General features: G+C 30.8%; 1 protein-coding gene across 2 annotated transcripts; it reads left to right on the top strand.

Moving 5' to 3' along the window:
* Positions 1-6,454: 6,454 nt before the first annotated feature.
* LOC100167207 (retinol dehydrogenase 14) lies at positions 6,455-16,227 on the top strand. 2 transcript variants are annotated; one of them, XM_001949963.5, is made up of 8 exons: positions 6,455-6,604; positions 9,470-9,663; positions 9,817-9,909; positions 11,617-11,856; positions 12,164-12,352; positions 12,431-12,540; positions 14,391-14,480; positions 15,522-16,227. In XM_001949963.5, exons 2-8 carry the CDS (start codon positions 9,477-9,479, stop codon positions 15,624-15,626), a joined length of 1,014 nt encoding a protein of 337 aa, XP_001949998.2. In that variant the 5' UTR covers positions 6,455-6,604; positions 9,470-9,476; the 3' UTR covers positions 15,627-16,227. The 2 variants fall into 2 exon arrangements, with proteins under 2 accessions (XP_001949998.2, XP_008184069.1); XM_008185847.3 differs by having other exon boundaries at positions 6,481-6,604; positions 9,422-9,663.
* Positions 16,228-17,400: the final 1,173 nt, after the last annotated feature.

Here is a 17,400-nt window from a genome sequence, read left to right as displayed (position 1 = left end):
ATATTTATTTAGTGGTAGCTGGTAGCTCTAGTAGGTAGGTATATAAACCTAAGCATAATAATATCTAAACCTATGTCGTGCTGAAATTTTTCGGCCTTCTATGTACCCTGAACGACAACTCAATTTATTTAGGATCAAATTTTAGAGTAGTATGGGGGTATATGTTATAATTGCATTGCATTATAATTAAAAATCTGAATGAAACAACAAAACATTTCCAATAAATACAATTTTTCAGGAGGCACTTTAAACTGTTTATTATTGTTGTACAAAAAAAAAAAAAAACAACATTTGGAGATGTATTTTTATTGCACTAAGAAATGATATAAGTACATGTTCGTTATGATTAAGAATAATTATGTTATTAATGTGAAAAAAGTGTACACTTACCTAAATCATTATTCATTGTTAAAAATTACTTATTTTCCATGGAAATAATATTTGTTTTTTATAACGCGTACCAATGATCTCGAAACTAAAATATAAATTTGGTGATGTCTTGTTACACTAAAATCAAAACTAGGCATCTCCATTTATAATATTAAACATGTGGAGATGTCTTGTTCTTGCAAAAAAATTAAACCAAACATTTTCATTTAAAAGATATCTCTGTATTTAACAGTCGGATTTGCCTGATTGTTGCACCAAACGAGGCAGTTTTTTTTTTGAAAATGTGCAATCAATAACTTATTTTGACAAAAATATGGAGATGCCTTGTTGTTGCCCTCAGGTCTTCAATTGAGTTCCTTATCACCTGAATGAGGAAAAAAATAATGAAATAGTGTTCATAGAATATATTTTACATTTTGCTCGTAGTAGATTTGAAAACGAGCCGCAACAAGACGCAGCTATATAGGGGTCGCAGCAGATTACGCGTAATATTATGCGTCGTGGATGGTTCGGCCGATTGGCCGGATCGGCAGCCCAGGCCGTGATGGGCGCGCTGTGCGTGTTGAACTTCGTGATGACGCCGTACTTCGAGTGTCAGCTTGACGGAGACAGCTGCGACGAAAACGTAAGCATAATGGCCGGCATCTACGCGCGGTCGGTGAGCATCACGTGCCTGGTGACGGTGGCCGTCGCTTGGCACAAGTACCGCGGTGCAATGGTGGCGTACCGCGAGCACGCCGAGCTGATCGACGCGTACTCGGTACCGGCCACTGCTGCGGCCGCCTCTGCCAATTCGCTTTACGTCGACCACGCAACGTTCTCCGGTGTCGTGTTGTGTGTGTGCATGGTGCTCATCTTACCCGTCAACTCGTTCCGTTTGTATCGATTTGTTATGGACGACCGACCGGTGACCGCGATCGTGTACTTCGTACTCATGTACTCGCAAAACATTTACGTGTGCCTGTACGAGACACTCTTCGTGCGGCTGTTCTACGCGCTGTACACGAGGTACGCGGACCTCAACCGGGATATGGAGGCCATCGGCGAGCGGATCGAGGACGGTCGGTGCGCGCGCGACGAGCCGCCGCCCGGCCGCGATGGTTGGATACCATACGACGGGGACGACCGACACCGACCGCACTATTTCTATTACTCGCCGGCCACGGGACAGCCGCTGGAGGACGCGGTGGAGCGGCTCCGGATCAGGCACCGGCTGATCCGCGAGGCCATGGACGCTCTCAAGTCCGCGTTTGCCGTGCCCATCGGCCTGTCGCTGTGCAACCTGTGCGTGATGGTCCTATTCGACGTGTACTACCACCTGAAGAACTCGGTCGGTCAACCCGCCGGCGACTTGGCCAGGGTGTACATATTCATGTGGATCTCCCAGTACACGTTCCGATTTTTCGTCATCACCATGACAGTGGACGTCACCGTGAAACAGGCGAGTAGATGATTTATTGACATTGCGGTAGATATCAAGGAGCTTGCGGGACTATTGGCCCCTTCAAAAATCTGCCTTGCACCTCTCTAAAAACTAAACGAGAAGATAACTGTAATGTTATTCACACAATTAGTCAACATTTATTATAATATTACTTTTGCGACACATAAGTAAGTTCGCTGTCATACTTTATTAGGAATAAACAAATGATTATTTCCTCACTGACTTCTTGTAATACATCTGTATTGACGTTCATTAGGATTATAATCCAATTTATTATGAGATTTATCTATTGTTTATACTTTGTATGTTTATTCTATATAGGCACTCAGGTCGAAAGAAACAATAACGGATGTGAGCAGACATTGTTTAGATATTAGTACGAAAGAAGAGGTTATTATTGCTTTTTACTCTATTTGCTACTGTACTATTATAAATTATCTAATTTTGAAAATCATTACCTTATATTTTTCAGTTACAAATATTTTCAAATCAAATATCTAGTACTGTGATAGAATTTACGATGTGTGATCTTTTCACATTAAATGCACGCCTCTTCACATCTGTAAGTTAAATACAAATGTAAAACATACAATATTATGAACCAAGAAAGGAAATTACGTTATTAGTTATCCATAAACTGGTAATACAATGTATTAACGGGAGTTATAAATATACGGAGCCGTGTCAAGCAATCCAGCGCCCCGGGGAAATTCGCACCCCTTCCCTACAATTTGGGCCACAGGTAGCATATTAAGCGTAAATAAAGGAGCCCCCTTACTTTTACAAAACTACGGCGCCCGGTGGCAATTGCCCCCCTTTGCCCCCTCCTTCCTTATCACGTCTCTGTAAATATAATAAAGATTAAACACGAAGAAATTGATTCGATTTGAAATTTGGTTTAGTGAATAAATATATCGATAGTTAATAGTTGAGTTTGGATTGTGATATTATTAGACCTTCTTTTGTACCGCATTGATGAAAATGTAATATTATTTTTATTTTTCAAAATGTAAATAAATGTAAATGAAAATATATTTATACCGTCGAATATTTCACCGACACAGTGAAATCATCTAATAATTACGATGTCATTGTATTATTACTATAATTTATTAGAATAAAGAGACAATAATATTATCGTAATTGAAATTAAACAAATTTACATACTAAACGAGTTGTTCTATGATGTTGACCGATAATTTGGATAAAAAAAATATACATAGTACACACTCAACACGAATAATTTACGTAGTTTGTATTATTTCTGTTTTTTTTTTTAGGCGGTGGGTGTCTGTATTACGTACCTTGTAATATTACTTCAGTTCAAAATAAAGGCGGATAATGTTTATTAGAAAAAACGTTTAGAAATTAATGCTATATGTGTAGTCGATTTCTAGAAATGAATAACAATGCACATGTGTAACAACTGTGTAACTGTGTGAGTATACATGGACTGCAGTGTATAATATTATATATATACATAGGAATAACTATATGTACAGTGGCATAATTTCTAGTTGAGTTTCCTTATATTTAATCCATGGAATATGATCCATTTATTATTTCCGTAAAATATTTCAACATTGCCATTAAATAGTAAAATTATTTTTTAATAATGAATAGTATTTAAATACCTACATATTCGACTTTATGTCAATTGCGGGCTTAACTTCAGGGCATGTTGTTATACTAGATAAAATTATTTTTAAACTATTTCTTACATCGCTAACATTTTAACTTTTATAAGCGGTACAATAAACATACTATTTTTGAACAATCACTAGTCTTTCTGTTAATCGATAGTGTATAAGTGGTTCGTTTATATTTTATACAAATAACTTATAAATATCACCATTTTGATTATGTATATTTAAATATTTCACTGTCAAAAATAAACTGTTGGAAAATAATTAATTATCAATATTTACTACCTAATTTACACGTATACGGTAATGCAAATATTTGATAATAGTATATGCACGACGCAGATTATATGTAGGTAAGTAAAATAATTATGAAATGTAAGTTGATACTTAATTCTGTAGTTTTGGATGTTTAAGTACATAAATTCATTTTTATTTCATTATATTTTTTTATAAATGCTTGTATAGTTATGTTACGAAAAAAAATATAATCATTAATCACTAATGAAAAGAATATAAGACAAGTTATACATTTTTTTCTTAGTAAGAACGAAAAACAGTCAAACTAATTTCAACAGCGAAACATAATAATATCAAATATGTACCTTATCAGATAATAATTTAAAAAATAGTTTTAGATTTCTCACAACATGTATTAAAACTTAAAATGAACGAATGAATCAACTATACATTTTATTTCTAAATCGCAGTACAGTAGGTATTTTTTAGAACAGGCATATTGTAGATATTTAAAATATCTTCTTCTTCTTCTTCTTCTTCTGGCCTATCTACTCTTTAAGAGTTTTTGCCGCCATTACTACATTTCGCCACCTATCTCTATCTTGTATTATTCCTCTCCAATCTTCAACTCCAAGTGTTTTTAGGTATTCTTCCACCACGTCGATCCATCTTTTCCTAGGTCTTCCTCTGGGTCTTTTCCCTTTTGGTTTCCATTCCAATGCAACTCTAACTGCTTCGTTTTCCCCTCTCCTTATTATATGACCTAACCATTGTAGACGTTGGCCCTTAATAAACCTTGTTACTGGCGCTAGTTCTAATAAATCATACACTTCTTTGTTATATCTCCTACGCCAGTTCCCCGTGTTTTCATCAATGGTAGGTCCACATATCTTCCTCCAAACTCTGTTCTCGAACGTTCTTAATTTTCTCTCTGTATGTTTTGTCGTTGTCCAGGCTTCGCAGCCATATGTAAGAATCAATCTTATTTAAGATATAGGTACAATTTAAAAAAAAAACTGGGAAAGTAGCTTTGCAAATGTACCTTCAGGATTGAGTAGGTCACTGCATGGATGTGTTGGTGCTCACTGTTAAAGATAAATTATATATGATAGACATCACAAACAAAAAACAATTTTGTGAGGATACAGTAAATCGAAACAGTCTATCTTTAAAGATATTTTAAATTTTAATTAAACTGCATTTTTAACAATTTCATTTTTTATTTATTATTTTTTAGTAATACGGTAGAGTGCATTTGTATTTGACGAAACATTGCATATTATATTAAACAATAATAATAATTATAAATAATATTATATGATATTTCTATCAACTCATAACTCAAAAGTCAATACCGATGCTGGCGCGACTCCTGCAGGGTGAAATTGAGACCCACCAGGTCTGAGGATAATCAATGTAAGTTATAATAAAATTGTTCATTTCTAGGTGTTTGGCCCATCCTCTGAAAATATAGGTCACCGGAATCACGCCTGTACCAACATACAAGTATACATCGTATAGATCGGTATATATAGGTACCTATACAACCAATTTTCTATCGGAATCTACCTTCAATGTTGATAATTTTTATTGTTCTAAAAAATGATGGCTGACAAAAAAACACATGGTTGCAAAACCAATACATTTATGATTTGTCACCCCGTTCAGAATCAAGTTTGAGAAAATAGTTTTTAAAAAAGTACTTTGATCGCTGTCAGATTAGTTAACACCTTAATAATTATTATTGTTATTTTAGGACCCTGAAATGAATGACACAGTAATTTAACATATATATTTATTGTGTATAGTATTTATCATTATAGATAAAGGAAAATCAACTCTTTTCAAGGATAAGCAACTATTTTTAAATAGCTTTAATGGTGGTTAATGTTGTTAAGAGTTAATAATGTGAAGACTAATAGTCAATAAGTTATGTTAAATTTCATCTAATGCTCATGCAAATAACTCAATAGTCCCGGACTAGAAAATATTCATGTTTTATAAATTATGCAGTAATTACTCATTCCACTGACAATAGTAAAACATTTGACATCTGAAGAAGTATAGTCTGCAAGAAACAAAAAATTATACTGATAAGAACAGTCAATGTTATATCATTGCAAATTGGCAGTATATACATACAATTTTTTTTTTTTTTATTGTTTTCTGATAAATTACTACAAATTAGTAAAATTTATTCCCAAACAGAATTGAAGTACGCACCTTTACTCGTTTCGTTTGAAGTTTGTAGGAATCGTTTTCTCTCTATATGAGTTTAATATTGTGTAGTCTATTTAATTTTTAAACATTTTTTTTTTCATTTCTGGGTCAAAAGGATTTTTGTTTGGAGCCGATTACCTACGGGTAAATGACTAATATATTGTGGTCAGACGCAAAATTCGTTCGTTTTTGACGATCAGATAGAATTTCGTGTATTGCTTTCCGAATAATATCATTTAAATTATCTCAGAGGTGAATGTCTACATATATATATATATATGTATATATTCGACTACAATGTCTTAAGCTGGTACCGTGTACTATATAATAATATAATATTACGATACAGATTCTGCAGACAACACACTCCTATCCCACTACAACTACCTGTCGTGAAATTATAGAAATAAATTCTCTCTTTATCACAATGTTTGTTATGTGATCTGAAACATCGACGAGTTATAGCCATCGTCTATAGTCTACCTATATTACGTCACTGACTCAAAAACCGCTCTCCCTTCCGCCCGGCATATTATGTCGTTTTTATCTTCGCTGTCGACGTTCATGCTTCCTTAGAGCCGTACTACTTTCACCTGACCGTGCAATAGCTGTTAACTCGTAACCGAGCACACGTACAATACGCTACGACAGGAGTTGATCGTCTAACGTGAGTAAAACATTTTTTTTTTCATTTTATATAGTAAAAATACATACTTATCGTTTCTGCATAGGTTTTTCACAATACAATATAATATCTAATATCTAAGTACCTAGTGAGTAATCAAAACGATTTTCTAACAACGTGTCATCACTAATCATAAATTGTAGACGATACCTACCGATCTTATAAATCATTACGATATCGACGCTTGATATTAAGTTTCTGGTTAGTATACGAATAATCGAAATATTTCTAAAATTTAAAATCATTATAGCAGTAAAAATATGTAAAGCAATATTTTATGGGACGAACGGAAATTCCGTAAAAATGCGTTTACCTATAACGTAGTTAGATAACATTATAAAACGTTTTCAGTTTGATAATAACAGCTGTATTTATTATTAAAGATAATGCCATAATGGTGTATTAGTGTATTAATATATTTTAACAGAAAATTAATAATTTATATATTGCTCGACAGTTGACCGTAATTTAACAACTATTAAAATTACACAGTACACGTACACTTATTGGTCATTAAAAAGCATTAGTTAAGTATCTATTGGCCATTTCATTAGTAGGTAACATTGTCATCTGGACTAATGCACAGAAGTGTATTATTTTTATTTTTAAGGAGTTAGTTTACAAAATGATATAATGATAAAAATACAATATAATTTGTTTAGTATAAATGTATAATACAAGAAAAGACATTTAAGTAATTATTGTTTTATTAGTAAAATAGAGTATAAAAGATGAAACCAGCAAGATAAAAACATTATTACATTTAATTATATCAACGCTGGCGAACGGTGATATTTATATTTAGTAATAAATATAAGTTACCTAGCTTTAAAGTAAATTGTTCTGCTTAATTAGTATAAATAAAGTATATACTTTTATCTATTTTGTTTAAACTATTTTCATATTCTAATAATTCTATTACGGAAAATGTACTTAATACCTAGGTAGCTAATTTTTTATGCAAAACAGCACGAACATCTATGAAATACAATTCATTATTATAATATTATTTCAAATTCCATTACAAACGGACAATAATTATAATAATAATAATATAATATATTAATTATTATTATTATAATTAATAGATAGTATAACTATGTTAGTTTTTATGAAAAATTACAATATAATGTTCACTGCATTATTGGTGTCATCATATAATAATATTTAAATCATGTGTAGGAATAATTGATTTTTTCAAAATAATTTCTTAGATAGTTTTAAATTACTATAGTCAAGGACCGAGGTCGCCGAAAATTGTATACCTATCTCCTATATACCGTTTGTTAACTTATATGGTATTAAAGTCGTCAATAAGTAGGTATTTTATATTTTTATAATATATTATACCTACAATTCGTTTTTTATTTTTATTTAATACTATAAGTTATAGCAATTATTATTAAGTACACTCACGTATTAAATAATAAAAGTTAAACAAGCACTCTCAAAAATCTTAAAAAATTCCAACGCAAAAAGTTATTATAATTCATTAGGTATTGCACGTTTATACATTTCATGTAGTATTACCTATATGTCCTAAACATATAGTACGTACATGACTACACATAATTCATAGTCTATTGTCGCAATTGTAATTATTATTGTGTATAACACAATATTTTTTTCTTAAGGAAATGTTATTATAGTACTCAACTGATTAATTTATTCATATCACGATAAGTTATTCATATGGTTATACCTACATATCCTCCACATATTATTGTGGTCTTGCAATTTAGTATTGAATTACTTTTATACAATATTACAACGCCATACCACGTATTAAGGATGGTTATAACTTATATAGTACACATTTAACTTAATTCAAAATCATAAAGTATATTTTGATACGATTTTGAAATTGTACACATACCAATAGGGAGAAAGCTATCTATCTTTTGTATAAAACGTATTTTATTTTATTTTTTTAAGTAGTTATTGTAGCTCTTTTTTATTGTGTTTCCCTGACCATAATTTAAGTAATTTTATTCTTATTTTTGCGAAAGATTAATTGTATTAAGACTTCAAATTATAATCTACGGACAGTCGTTATACATCAACAAACTATGTATATCTATTACCTACCTACATAAAATTATACAGTGTACAATCGGTAACTCGAACCTTGATAACTCGAAATTCTCAAAATGTTGAACAAATAAAATTCGCTTCAAATAACAATAAAACATTAAGATTTTGATTACTCGAAATTCTCGACATCTCGAACAAATAAAATCTCCCTTCAAATAACAATAGCACATAAAGATTTTGATAACTCGACATTTTTAGTAAGTTGAATTTTTTTTTGTCCCCCATGAGTTTCGAGTTACCGAGAGCAGGTATACTGTATTATGTTTAATTCAATCTAACAACTATATTCAAAAAAAATTTTCGAAGTATTTATCAAAGAATCCGAAAATATTTCAAAAAAAAATATGATACCTACCTCATTCTCCTTCAAATCGGATCTTATCGGTTTATATATCATTATTATTTATATTATTAACTATTCATCTTATAAAATAAATATAGGAATATTTTTCTCCTTAATACTTCGCTATAAGACAGATATTACCTAACCAATTATATTAAGTAATTTCACATTTTTAACCACGAAATACAAATTAGACACATTTATTATTTGGGATTACCAAATAAGCTTTTCAAGGATTTTGATAATCATCACGTTGAATCCAAGGCCATTTTTTACTCGTTAAAAATACTATTTTTAATCTCTTTACGAATTTCGAATACTCACCGTACAGAAACTAACACGAGTATATTATACTATTATAGTGATGTGAACTTTAACTACGATCGTTGCGTTTTGATGTATTTCAATAGTTACAATATGTGGTACTCGGAGACTCTCTCTTACCTTCACACGACTAACCTGGTGGTAATCGCTGCCTATGCCGCGCTGATCACGGTTATATTCTTGGTCATTGTTAAACTGTACACTTGGATGACAACAGGTGTTTACCGCGGCACCACCATCATGAAAGGCAAAGTCGTAATCGTCACAGGATGCAACTCGGGTAATGTTTGTGGCACATATTATTATACACACACACACACACATATATATATATTATATGTATAATGTATATATAGTATACACTATGCGTATTATGCGATTACACACGGATTACAACTGTTTATTAACTATTTTCGTATTATGTTCTTCTCAGGCATTGGCAAAGAAACGGCTAAAGATCTGGCCAAGCGTGGCGCCAGAGTCATTATGGCTTGTAGGAACATGGAGACCGGATCGAAAGCTAGAGGTAAAATCAATTGTTAATATAATAATAATAATAAAAATTCAATATTTGCATGCAATTGTTCGACTATCGATTGAGTTCCTGCTTCATTTGTTGTACCTATATAATAGGATTTTATATTTTACCGAATATACGTAGGAAAATGTAATGTAGGTACTAGGTAGGAACGTCATACATTTTTAGTAGCGGGTTGAAGTGCGTACCTACAGTAAAAAAAACAAACGCATCGGGATCCGATGGCACTGGAATTGTTATTCGATTATGTATTTATAGTTTAAGCATCTGATGGTCAAATTTATTGACGTTAAATTAGTTAAATCTCTGTGCTGTTATTTCGTACAACCGTCAACTACATAATTCGTATCATTATATTTTATTAATTATAATGTTTCGTTTAATAACTTTTAGCATGGTGTGTTTACCGCTTTTCAATAATATTAATTTGAAAGATTTGCGTTGAGATTTTAGACAACTTTTGCTGTAAATTGCAAAAAACGAAAATAATTATAATTTGTAGTTTTTTTTTTTAATTAACTCGAAATAAAAAAATTAAATTACTGTTTTTGTTTTTTATTGGAATACTGCAGAATTATTCACTTTAAATTGAACTGATAATTTATGTTTATAATAAGTCAGTACTTTAATTAGCACGGAGTATTAAAATAGTCGTGAAGGTTTTAAACATTTGGTAAATATTGGAGTGCTGGGCTGTGGCGTGCACAGGAATTTGGGGAGAGGGATGTCATAAGCCAAATAATAAAAATTTATATTTTTTTATCTTTATTATAATAACAGAAAAAGCTCTAATCAATTGGAAATTCATTCTTCCAGATTTTATAGAAATCTAATTTATAATCCGTTACGTAATTTTTCTAATTTATTTTAACCACCGACTTTATATCTATAGAATAAACCGTAACCACCTCAAAAATCAGCCAAAAAAAAGGCACATATAGAAGATACGCATACGCCACTGTGATAGGCAACCGAGTTGAAAGTGAACAAACATGGTGAGGTATCGAGACATGTAGGTATTCAATTTAGACTCATTATTTAAATATATAAAAAGTGGTTCTGTGTGAAAAGTGTCTGAAAGTCATGTTTCCTAAAAGTCATTTTCATAAAAATAAATCGTTATAAAAGTTAATATTTTATTTAACGGGCACGCAAATTAATTTGGGAAATTTAAAAATAGAAAAAGGAAATAGGTTATTCATCAACACACGCCGAATAACAAACTTGTTATTTAATAATAATATTAGGTTACAATAAATACATGATACATAGTTTGTGGTTAGAAAACATCTCTGATATTCCTTTAAACATCAAATTTTAAATTATGAATTAAGTTGTATTTATTTATAACAATATTATAGGTACCGAACAATTTTATAAGTTACAACCCGTAACTTTAAGACATCTAATGTTCGAAAACTTGACCCAGGTTCATGTATGTAGTATACAATATACATCTAGTATGGAAACCCGACAATTGATATATTATGCTCATACAGTGTGCTTTTCGTTATTTATCAACCAATTGCGTTTATAATATTTGTTTCTTAAACTGTGTTAACTATATTGATCGGTATGGGTTAGACGTGTTGTAATAACAACTATACCCATACTCTTTTTAAATGTATCGAACATATTATTATAATATTATTATTATTCTTACATAAAAATTGAATAACTCTTGGTTTTACTCAGACGAAATCATCAGCTGTAGTGGAAACTCTGACGTGGTGCTCATGCAATTGGATTTAAGCAGTTTGAATTCAGTACGTCAATTTGCAGCCAAAGTAAACAAACAAGAATCTCGATTGGACGTACTAGTCAACAATGCCGGCGTGGCTAATACTTTTGGTAAAAAAATTACCGAAGATGGTTTAGAACTTACCATGGCCACCAATCAATATGGCCCATTTTTGCTGACACATTTACTTTTACGTAAGAATGCATAACATAATAATTATTAATTATCATACTTAAAATATAATCGTTCTATACGTAACGCACCGTGTATAATAATAAAATGTACTACAGTCAGTATGGCTGAACTATATTTCGAGAAGTTTTTAAATAAAAATTTAAAATCAAAATTCAACTGAAATATGTACATTAATATTACTCAATATAGAGGTACTCATGCATGTCTCGTAAGCTATAGTCTACATTTTTGAACAATAGGAATTTGTTTAGGTGAATATTAGCTATATGTTTTATTATAAAAGTTTAAGAGTATTTTTCGTTTTAGCATTGTTGAAGAAGACCGCCCCCAGCAGGATTGTAATAGTCGCGTCCGACTTGTACAAGCTCGCAAAATTGAACTTGGCCAAACCGAATCCGACCGATCAATTTCCCGCTTACTTATACTATGTCTCCAAATACGCCAACATCATGTTCTCAATGGAATTAGCACGCAAACTCAAAGACAGCAATTCTGGTGATTTTCCCACAGACATACGGCTAAATGGTTTCTAAACCGATAAAATGTACCTAAAATAATATTTTCGTTGAACAGGTGTCACGTGCAATTGCCTTCATCCCGGTATCATCGACTCCGGAATATGGAGAAACGTGCCGTTCCCGTTGAACTTGGGCTTGCAACTGATCGTCAAGACCATGTTTAAGGTATGTTTCATATAATATAATATATTGTATAATATATTGTTTATGTGTTTAAAATAAACGTCGAAAATGACAAATCATATTATTACACAGTGGCGCAGTTAGGAACATGTTAAAAAAACGTACAAGCTATTATATTTGTGCCTTGTGTTTAAAATGAAAAAAATATGCTTGTCAGAATATAATTATTATAATATTATATACATTATTACGTATTATTAGTGATGTGAATTTGTATACTACAAATATTAATAAATGCATAAAATAATAGTTTTATACATGACACTATAATACCCGCTACAGTAGGTATTGCTACGTTCAGCAACTATACATTGTCGTTTGTAATTATTTTATACAATGGTATTATAATATTTTTTATAATACTTATGGATAAAAAAAACACAAGTATTCTGATTTCTGATTGTTAAAATTGTTAATCATTAAATCGTTAGTTATTGGTCCTAATTTATTAATATTTATCTTAAATTTAGTAAATTATCTTGTATTAACTTTTTTGTTAATTTTCCAATTTCTCTATTAAAACTCTCTATTTTATCTTATTTTTATCATTATTAAATGTTAAAAGTTAATACATTTGGATTTACATGAGCCGCAAAATGATTTTGTACCTAGGTACTTAATTTGCATAATGTTTAAAATAAAGGAACTTATAATCTAATAATAATATATAGGGTGATTCGCCAATCATGCTCACCCCAATTTTTTCCTTCAATAATGAATTTATTTAAACTTTGATTTTTGGAATTTTTAAACATACTCAATGAAAATATTTTCAAATTCTTGAATTTTTTCGTACTATTTAAGGAGTGTCCTGGCGATACAAACTTCTGATTTTCAAATGAGAACTCCCTACTGTAAATTATTTAGTTGATAATTATTTTGAAATGTACCTTCTTCAAAAATTCGAGTGAGTATTATCTCAGTTATTAAAATGTTTGTACTAATTAAAGTAATATTATAATAGCACTTAAAAATAGTTTTACAAAAATATTAATTAGACGTAAATTGGAACTAGTATTTATTATACTTCGGCCATTTTTACGAATTATTGAAGTTTATAGATGTTTTAATGAATACAATTCTTAAATCAACATAGCCTCTATATCTTATAAACCCATTACTATGAACCGTTTATCCATAGAATACAAAGTTATGTAACTAAAAAACTACTAGAAGGTACACATTTTGATTCTGAGACGTAAAATATTTTCGAAAAATTATTCACAAAATAATTTACAGTTGAAAATGGAGCTTCTCATTTGAAATACTGAAGTTCGTATCACCACAAGACACTCCTCAAGTAGGTAGTACAAAAATTCTCAAAAATATGAAAAGTACGCATATTTAAAAATTTTAAAAAATCAGATTTTGAAAAACTACATTATTGAAGGAAAAAAGGGGTGAGCATACTTAACGAATCACTCTGTATATATCCTATACAATATGTATGAACATTGTATAATATAAAAAATAATCATAGTCTACATATAGTTTAATACACGTCGTCGCATACGATATACAAAGTATAAAATGGGATAATACAATAAATAAATAAAATACCGTATTTTTAAAACCATATCTTAATATAACATTTCTTTTTTAAATATTGAAACCATACATTATGTATTATGCTGTTTAGTGTTCTCATAGATCATAGTACCATAATTTTATTATGATAATATACTATATTGCGTGCACTGCGCCACCGCATATGTAGTAAAATATGTAGTAGCATTATACTAAATCAGTTTTATTTAAGTATATTTATTAGTTTCAAACTACCTAACTGTTTATTACTATTTATTACATATTTTGATTTGATCTAATTTTAGACTACCGAACAAGGCGCACAAACTTCAATCTACTTGACCGTCAGTGAAGACGTTGCTAAGACCAGCGGGAAATATTTTAAAGATTGCAAAGTAAATATGATTTTAATACATAATATATATATATTTCGGTGCATGAAACATATTCCAGGCATGAAATATATTACGTGACAAGTTCGTAATTATGTGCAATGAATCAGAATAAGAGTCTCAGCCCAGTTCCAAATTAAAAAAAATCCCTATATGTATACGCACATACAAGCGTTATGATATATTATTATATTATTATTATTTTACATTCGTTTAGACGTTGCATTTTCCGGTAATTACGAATAGTGCGCGCCGATCCGTGATTTATGCCATCGATATAACGTTTGTTTTTATTTACTTAACTTCAATCAACTTACCAGACTTGTAAATTCAACTTCCGTGATTTCCGTTATAAACTTCTTAATTTTTATGCGCCGATATACCGTCGTTTCCCACTAGTTAGGTATAGGTGATAGGTCGTGGTCGCTTAACGCACGTCGTTAGATCGATAAACACTTCTGTATTGTCATTGGCAATAAGCGTGATATTGATAATATGAACAATAAGCAATATTGTTTATTGTGCAGTATAAATAATTGTGTTCTGAGCATACCACATATAAGTCTATTTTGAGGTATGTCTAATTGGTTTTAGAATCTCTTTTGATTAGTGGGCGATTTGTTTTTCTTACCAATCACCTATCCGCCGACGCGTGCCACTTAAAATGTTTCACGTGCCACTGTATCACGCGTTAAATGTACTCTGCTATACAATAGTGTAACTCGTGCCACAGGTCGTCCACCTCCCTCGCAATAGAGAGTATATACGGGAAAGTCAAGTACGGGATTATTATATCTTAAAATAACTCATGAATTATATGAATTATTGTTGGCGATGTGATGGGACAAACGACACATAATAATAATATTATGTCAAATTCGATTAGCACTCATTTAATCTTATAATAATATTATTCGCCTCTGCATGGAGGGAATCGACCGCGGCGACGGGAGTGTTAATATAATCTCTTTTGATTATATATTTATACGCTTTTAATCATCGAAGTAATATAAATTTAATGAAATTATTGTTTATTAAATTTAGGAAGGCAGTTTGAGAAGTGATGTCTTAGACGAAGGAAACGCCAAGAAATATTGGGAAATCTGCGAAAAGCTCGTGAAACTTCAACCCAACGACCCAAGACCGTAACACACACACGACGTATAATATAATATGTGTTAGGTTTACACATTCTATGTATCAACACGATGATTGATCAATATTTATTATCGATAATTGTGTAGGTACCTACCTACATTTATATTGGTACAATTATTATGTACTATATATATTATATGTTATTGTGTTTTGATATATTATTTTAATAAGTATCTATTAAATCGTATTAGGCGTATCGACCTATTACAGTTTTAGTAGTTTTAGAACAGACTTCCTATGCTTCGAATGTTAATCAAAACCGTTATTGTTTATAAAGTAATCAAATAGATAGGTATTACATTTAAAACTAAAATGTACCTGAAATATATTTTTCTTACAAGCTACTAATATTTCGAAGTAAATCATTTTGTTAACGGTGTAAATGTGCAATATCTTTTTAAAGGTATTAATAATAAATCATGATATATATTTTTTAAACATAATGTATATTTCATAATTTATTGCTAACAGGTTCGATATTTGTGTATATATTAAGATGTAATACCATTGATGTAACGGTGTTAATTTAGCTCTATTATAGTATAAGTACCTTGATATTTTTGGCAGAGTAAAAAATTCTTTTTTAACAAGACATCACTAAATAGGTATTAAAACTGACATTTGCGTATGCTACCATGGTACGTGTATTATGATTCATGAACGGGTAGAACGCATTGAAACGTCGCAATTAGACGGTGTAAATATTGTTATAGTTCTATTGACTGTGTATTGCACAAATTATAATAAAAATAAAGTACAGTAGTGTAGTCGATGGACGTATAATGACGTATACTACAGATTTTAAGAACTAAGCAGTAAACATGCTTAGGTTAGGTTACGTTACAGTGCACTGTAAATGTAAAATATATTGGATTTGGACCACAGGGGTCTATACTATATTATATACCTGCCTACTATGAATCAGAGACACATTTGGGTTATTGGTAAATTTCCGATGGGTGAAGGTTAACAGTGACAGACTCCACTGTAGCAATGACTAGTTTTAAACTTAATTTTTCTTGTATTTTCTCATTTCAAACCAATGTTTGCAAAGCAGTAGCAATAGTCAATATTAATAATACATATTTTATATTAGCATTTCTGAAAATTAATAATAATATGTAATAAGTACTAGTAACTGATGTTATTTTTGTAAATGTAGTCTATTGGGTAATAATAGTAAGATGTGCTATAAAACAATGATCTCAATAATTAGATAGCACTAATTTAATAATTATTAATTGATCTTATAATTAGGGCTGGTATTTAATTTATTTAAGAAATAATAAGTTAGGTAATGCATTTTTTAAATTGTCAAATAATAAATACATTTAATCTATATAATATATAAATGACAAAAAGTGTTTGTACCCGACTACCTATGTCCTTTATGCATTCCTAACCCGTTCATACAATTGCGATGAAATTTGGCACAGGGATAGATTCGACATTGGAAAAGAAGATAGGCTACATTTTGTCACGAAAAAGGTAAATAAGAGGTCAAACCCGTGGAAGTTTTCAAACAGGGATTTTTAAATTATTATTATTTGTCGATAAGTTAAATTTTACACTTACGTACGCACCATGCGAGGTCCACGTAGGCAGATTGCTTACCTGATAATATACTGCTCGCGTAATCACAAAAACCTAGCAATAGCAACGCATTACCGTGTCATCAGCTAGTAAATATTATAAATTATAATAGTAGTTGGTAGTTAGTTTTCGGACTTACATCTGAATATTTCAATAATTATTAACTAATATT

The sequence above is a fragment of the Acyrthosiphon pisum genome, chromosome A3, assembly GCF_005508785.2.
Source record: "Acyrthosiphon pisum isolate AL4f chromosome A3, pea_aphid_22Mar2018_4r6ur, whole genome shotgun sequence".
In the NCBI taxonomy this organism is placed as follows: Eukaryota; Metazoa; Arthropoda; class Insecta; order Hemiptera; family Aphididae; genus Acyrthosiphon; species Acyrthosiphon pisum.
Note: the sequence above shows the minus strand (reverse complement) of the source record. Positions and strands in the feature narration are given on the sequence as shown.

Excerpts from the sequence above, each read along its gene's own strand:
- LOC100167207 (XM_008185847.3), top strand. The coding sequence starts at position 9,456 with ATGTATTTCAATAGTTACAATATGTGGTACTCGGAGACTCTCTCTTAC. Across the intron at positions 11,857-12,163 it reads GCTGACACATTTACTTTTAC|CATTGTTGAAGAAGACCGCC; the intron begins GTAAGAATGCAT and ends TTTTCGTTTTAG. Across the intron at positions 14,481-15,521 it reads AATATTTTAAAGATTGCAAA|GAAGGCAGTTTGAGAAGTGA; the intron begins GTAAATATGATT and ends TATTAAATTTAG.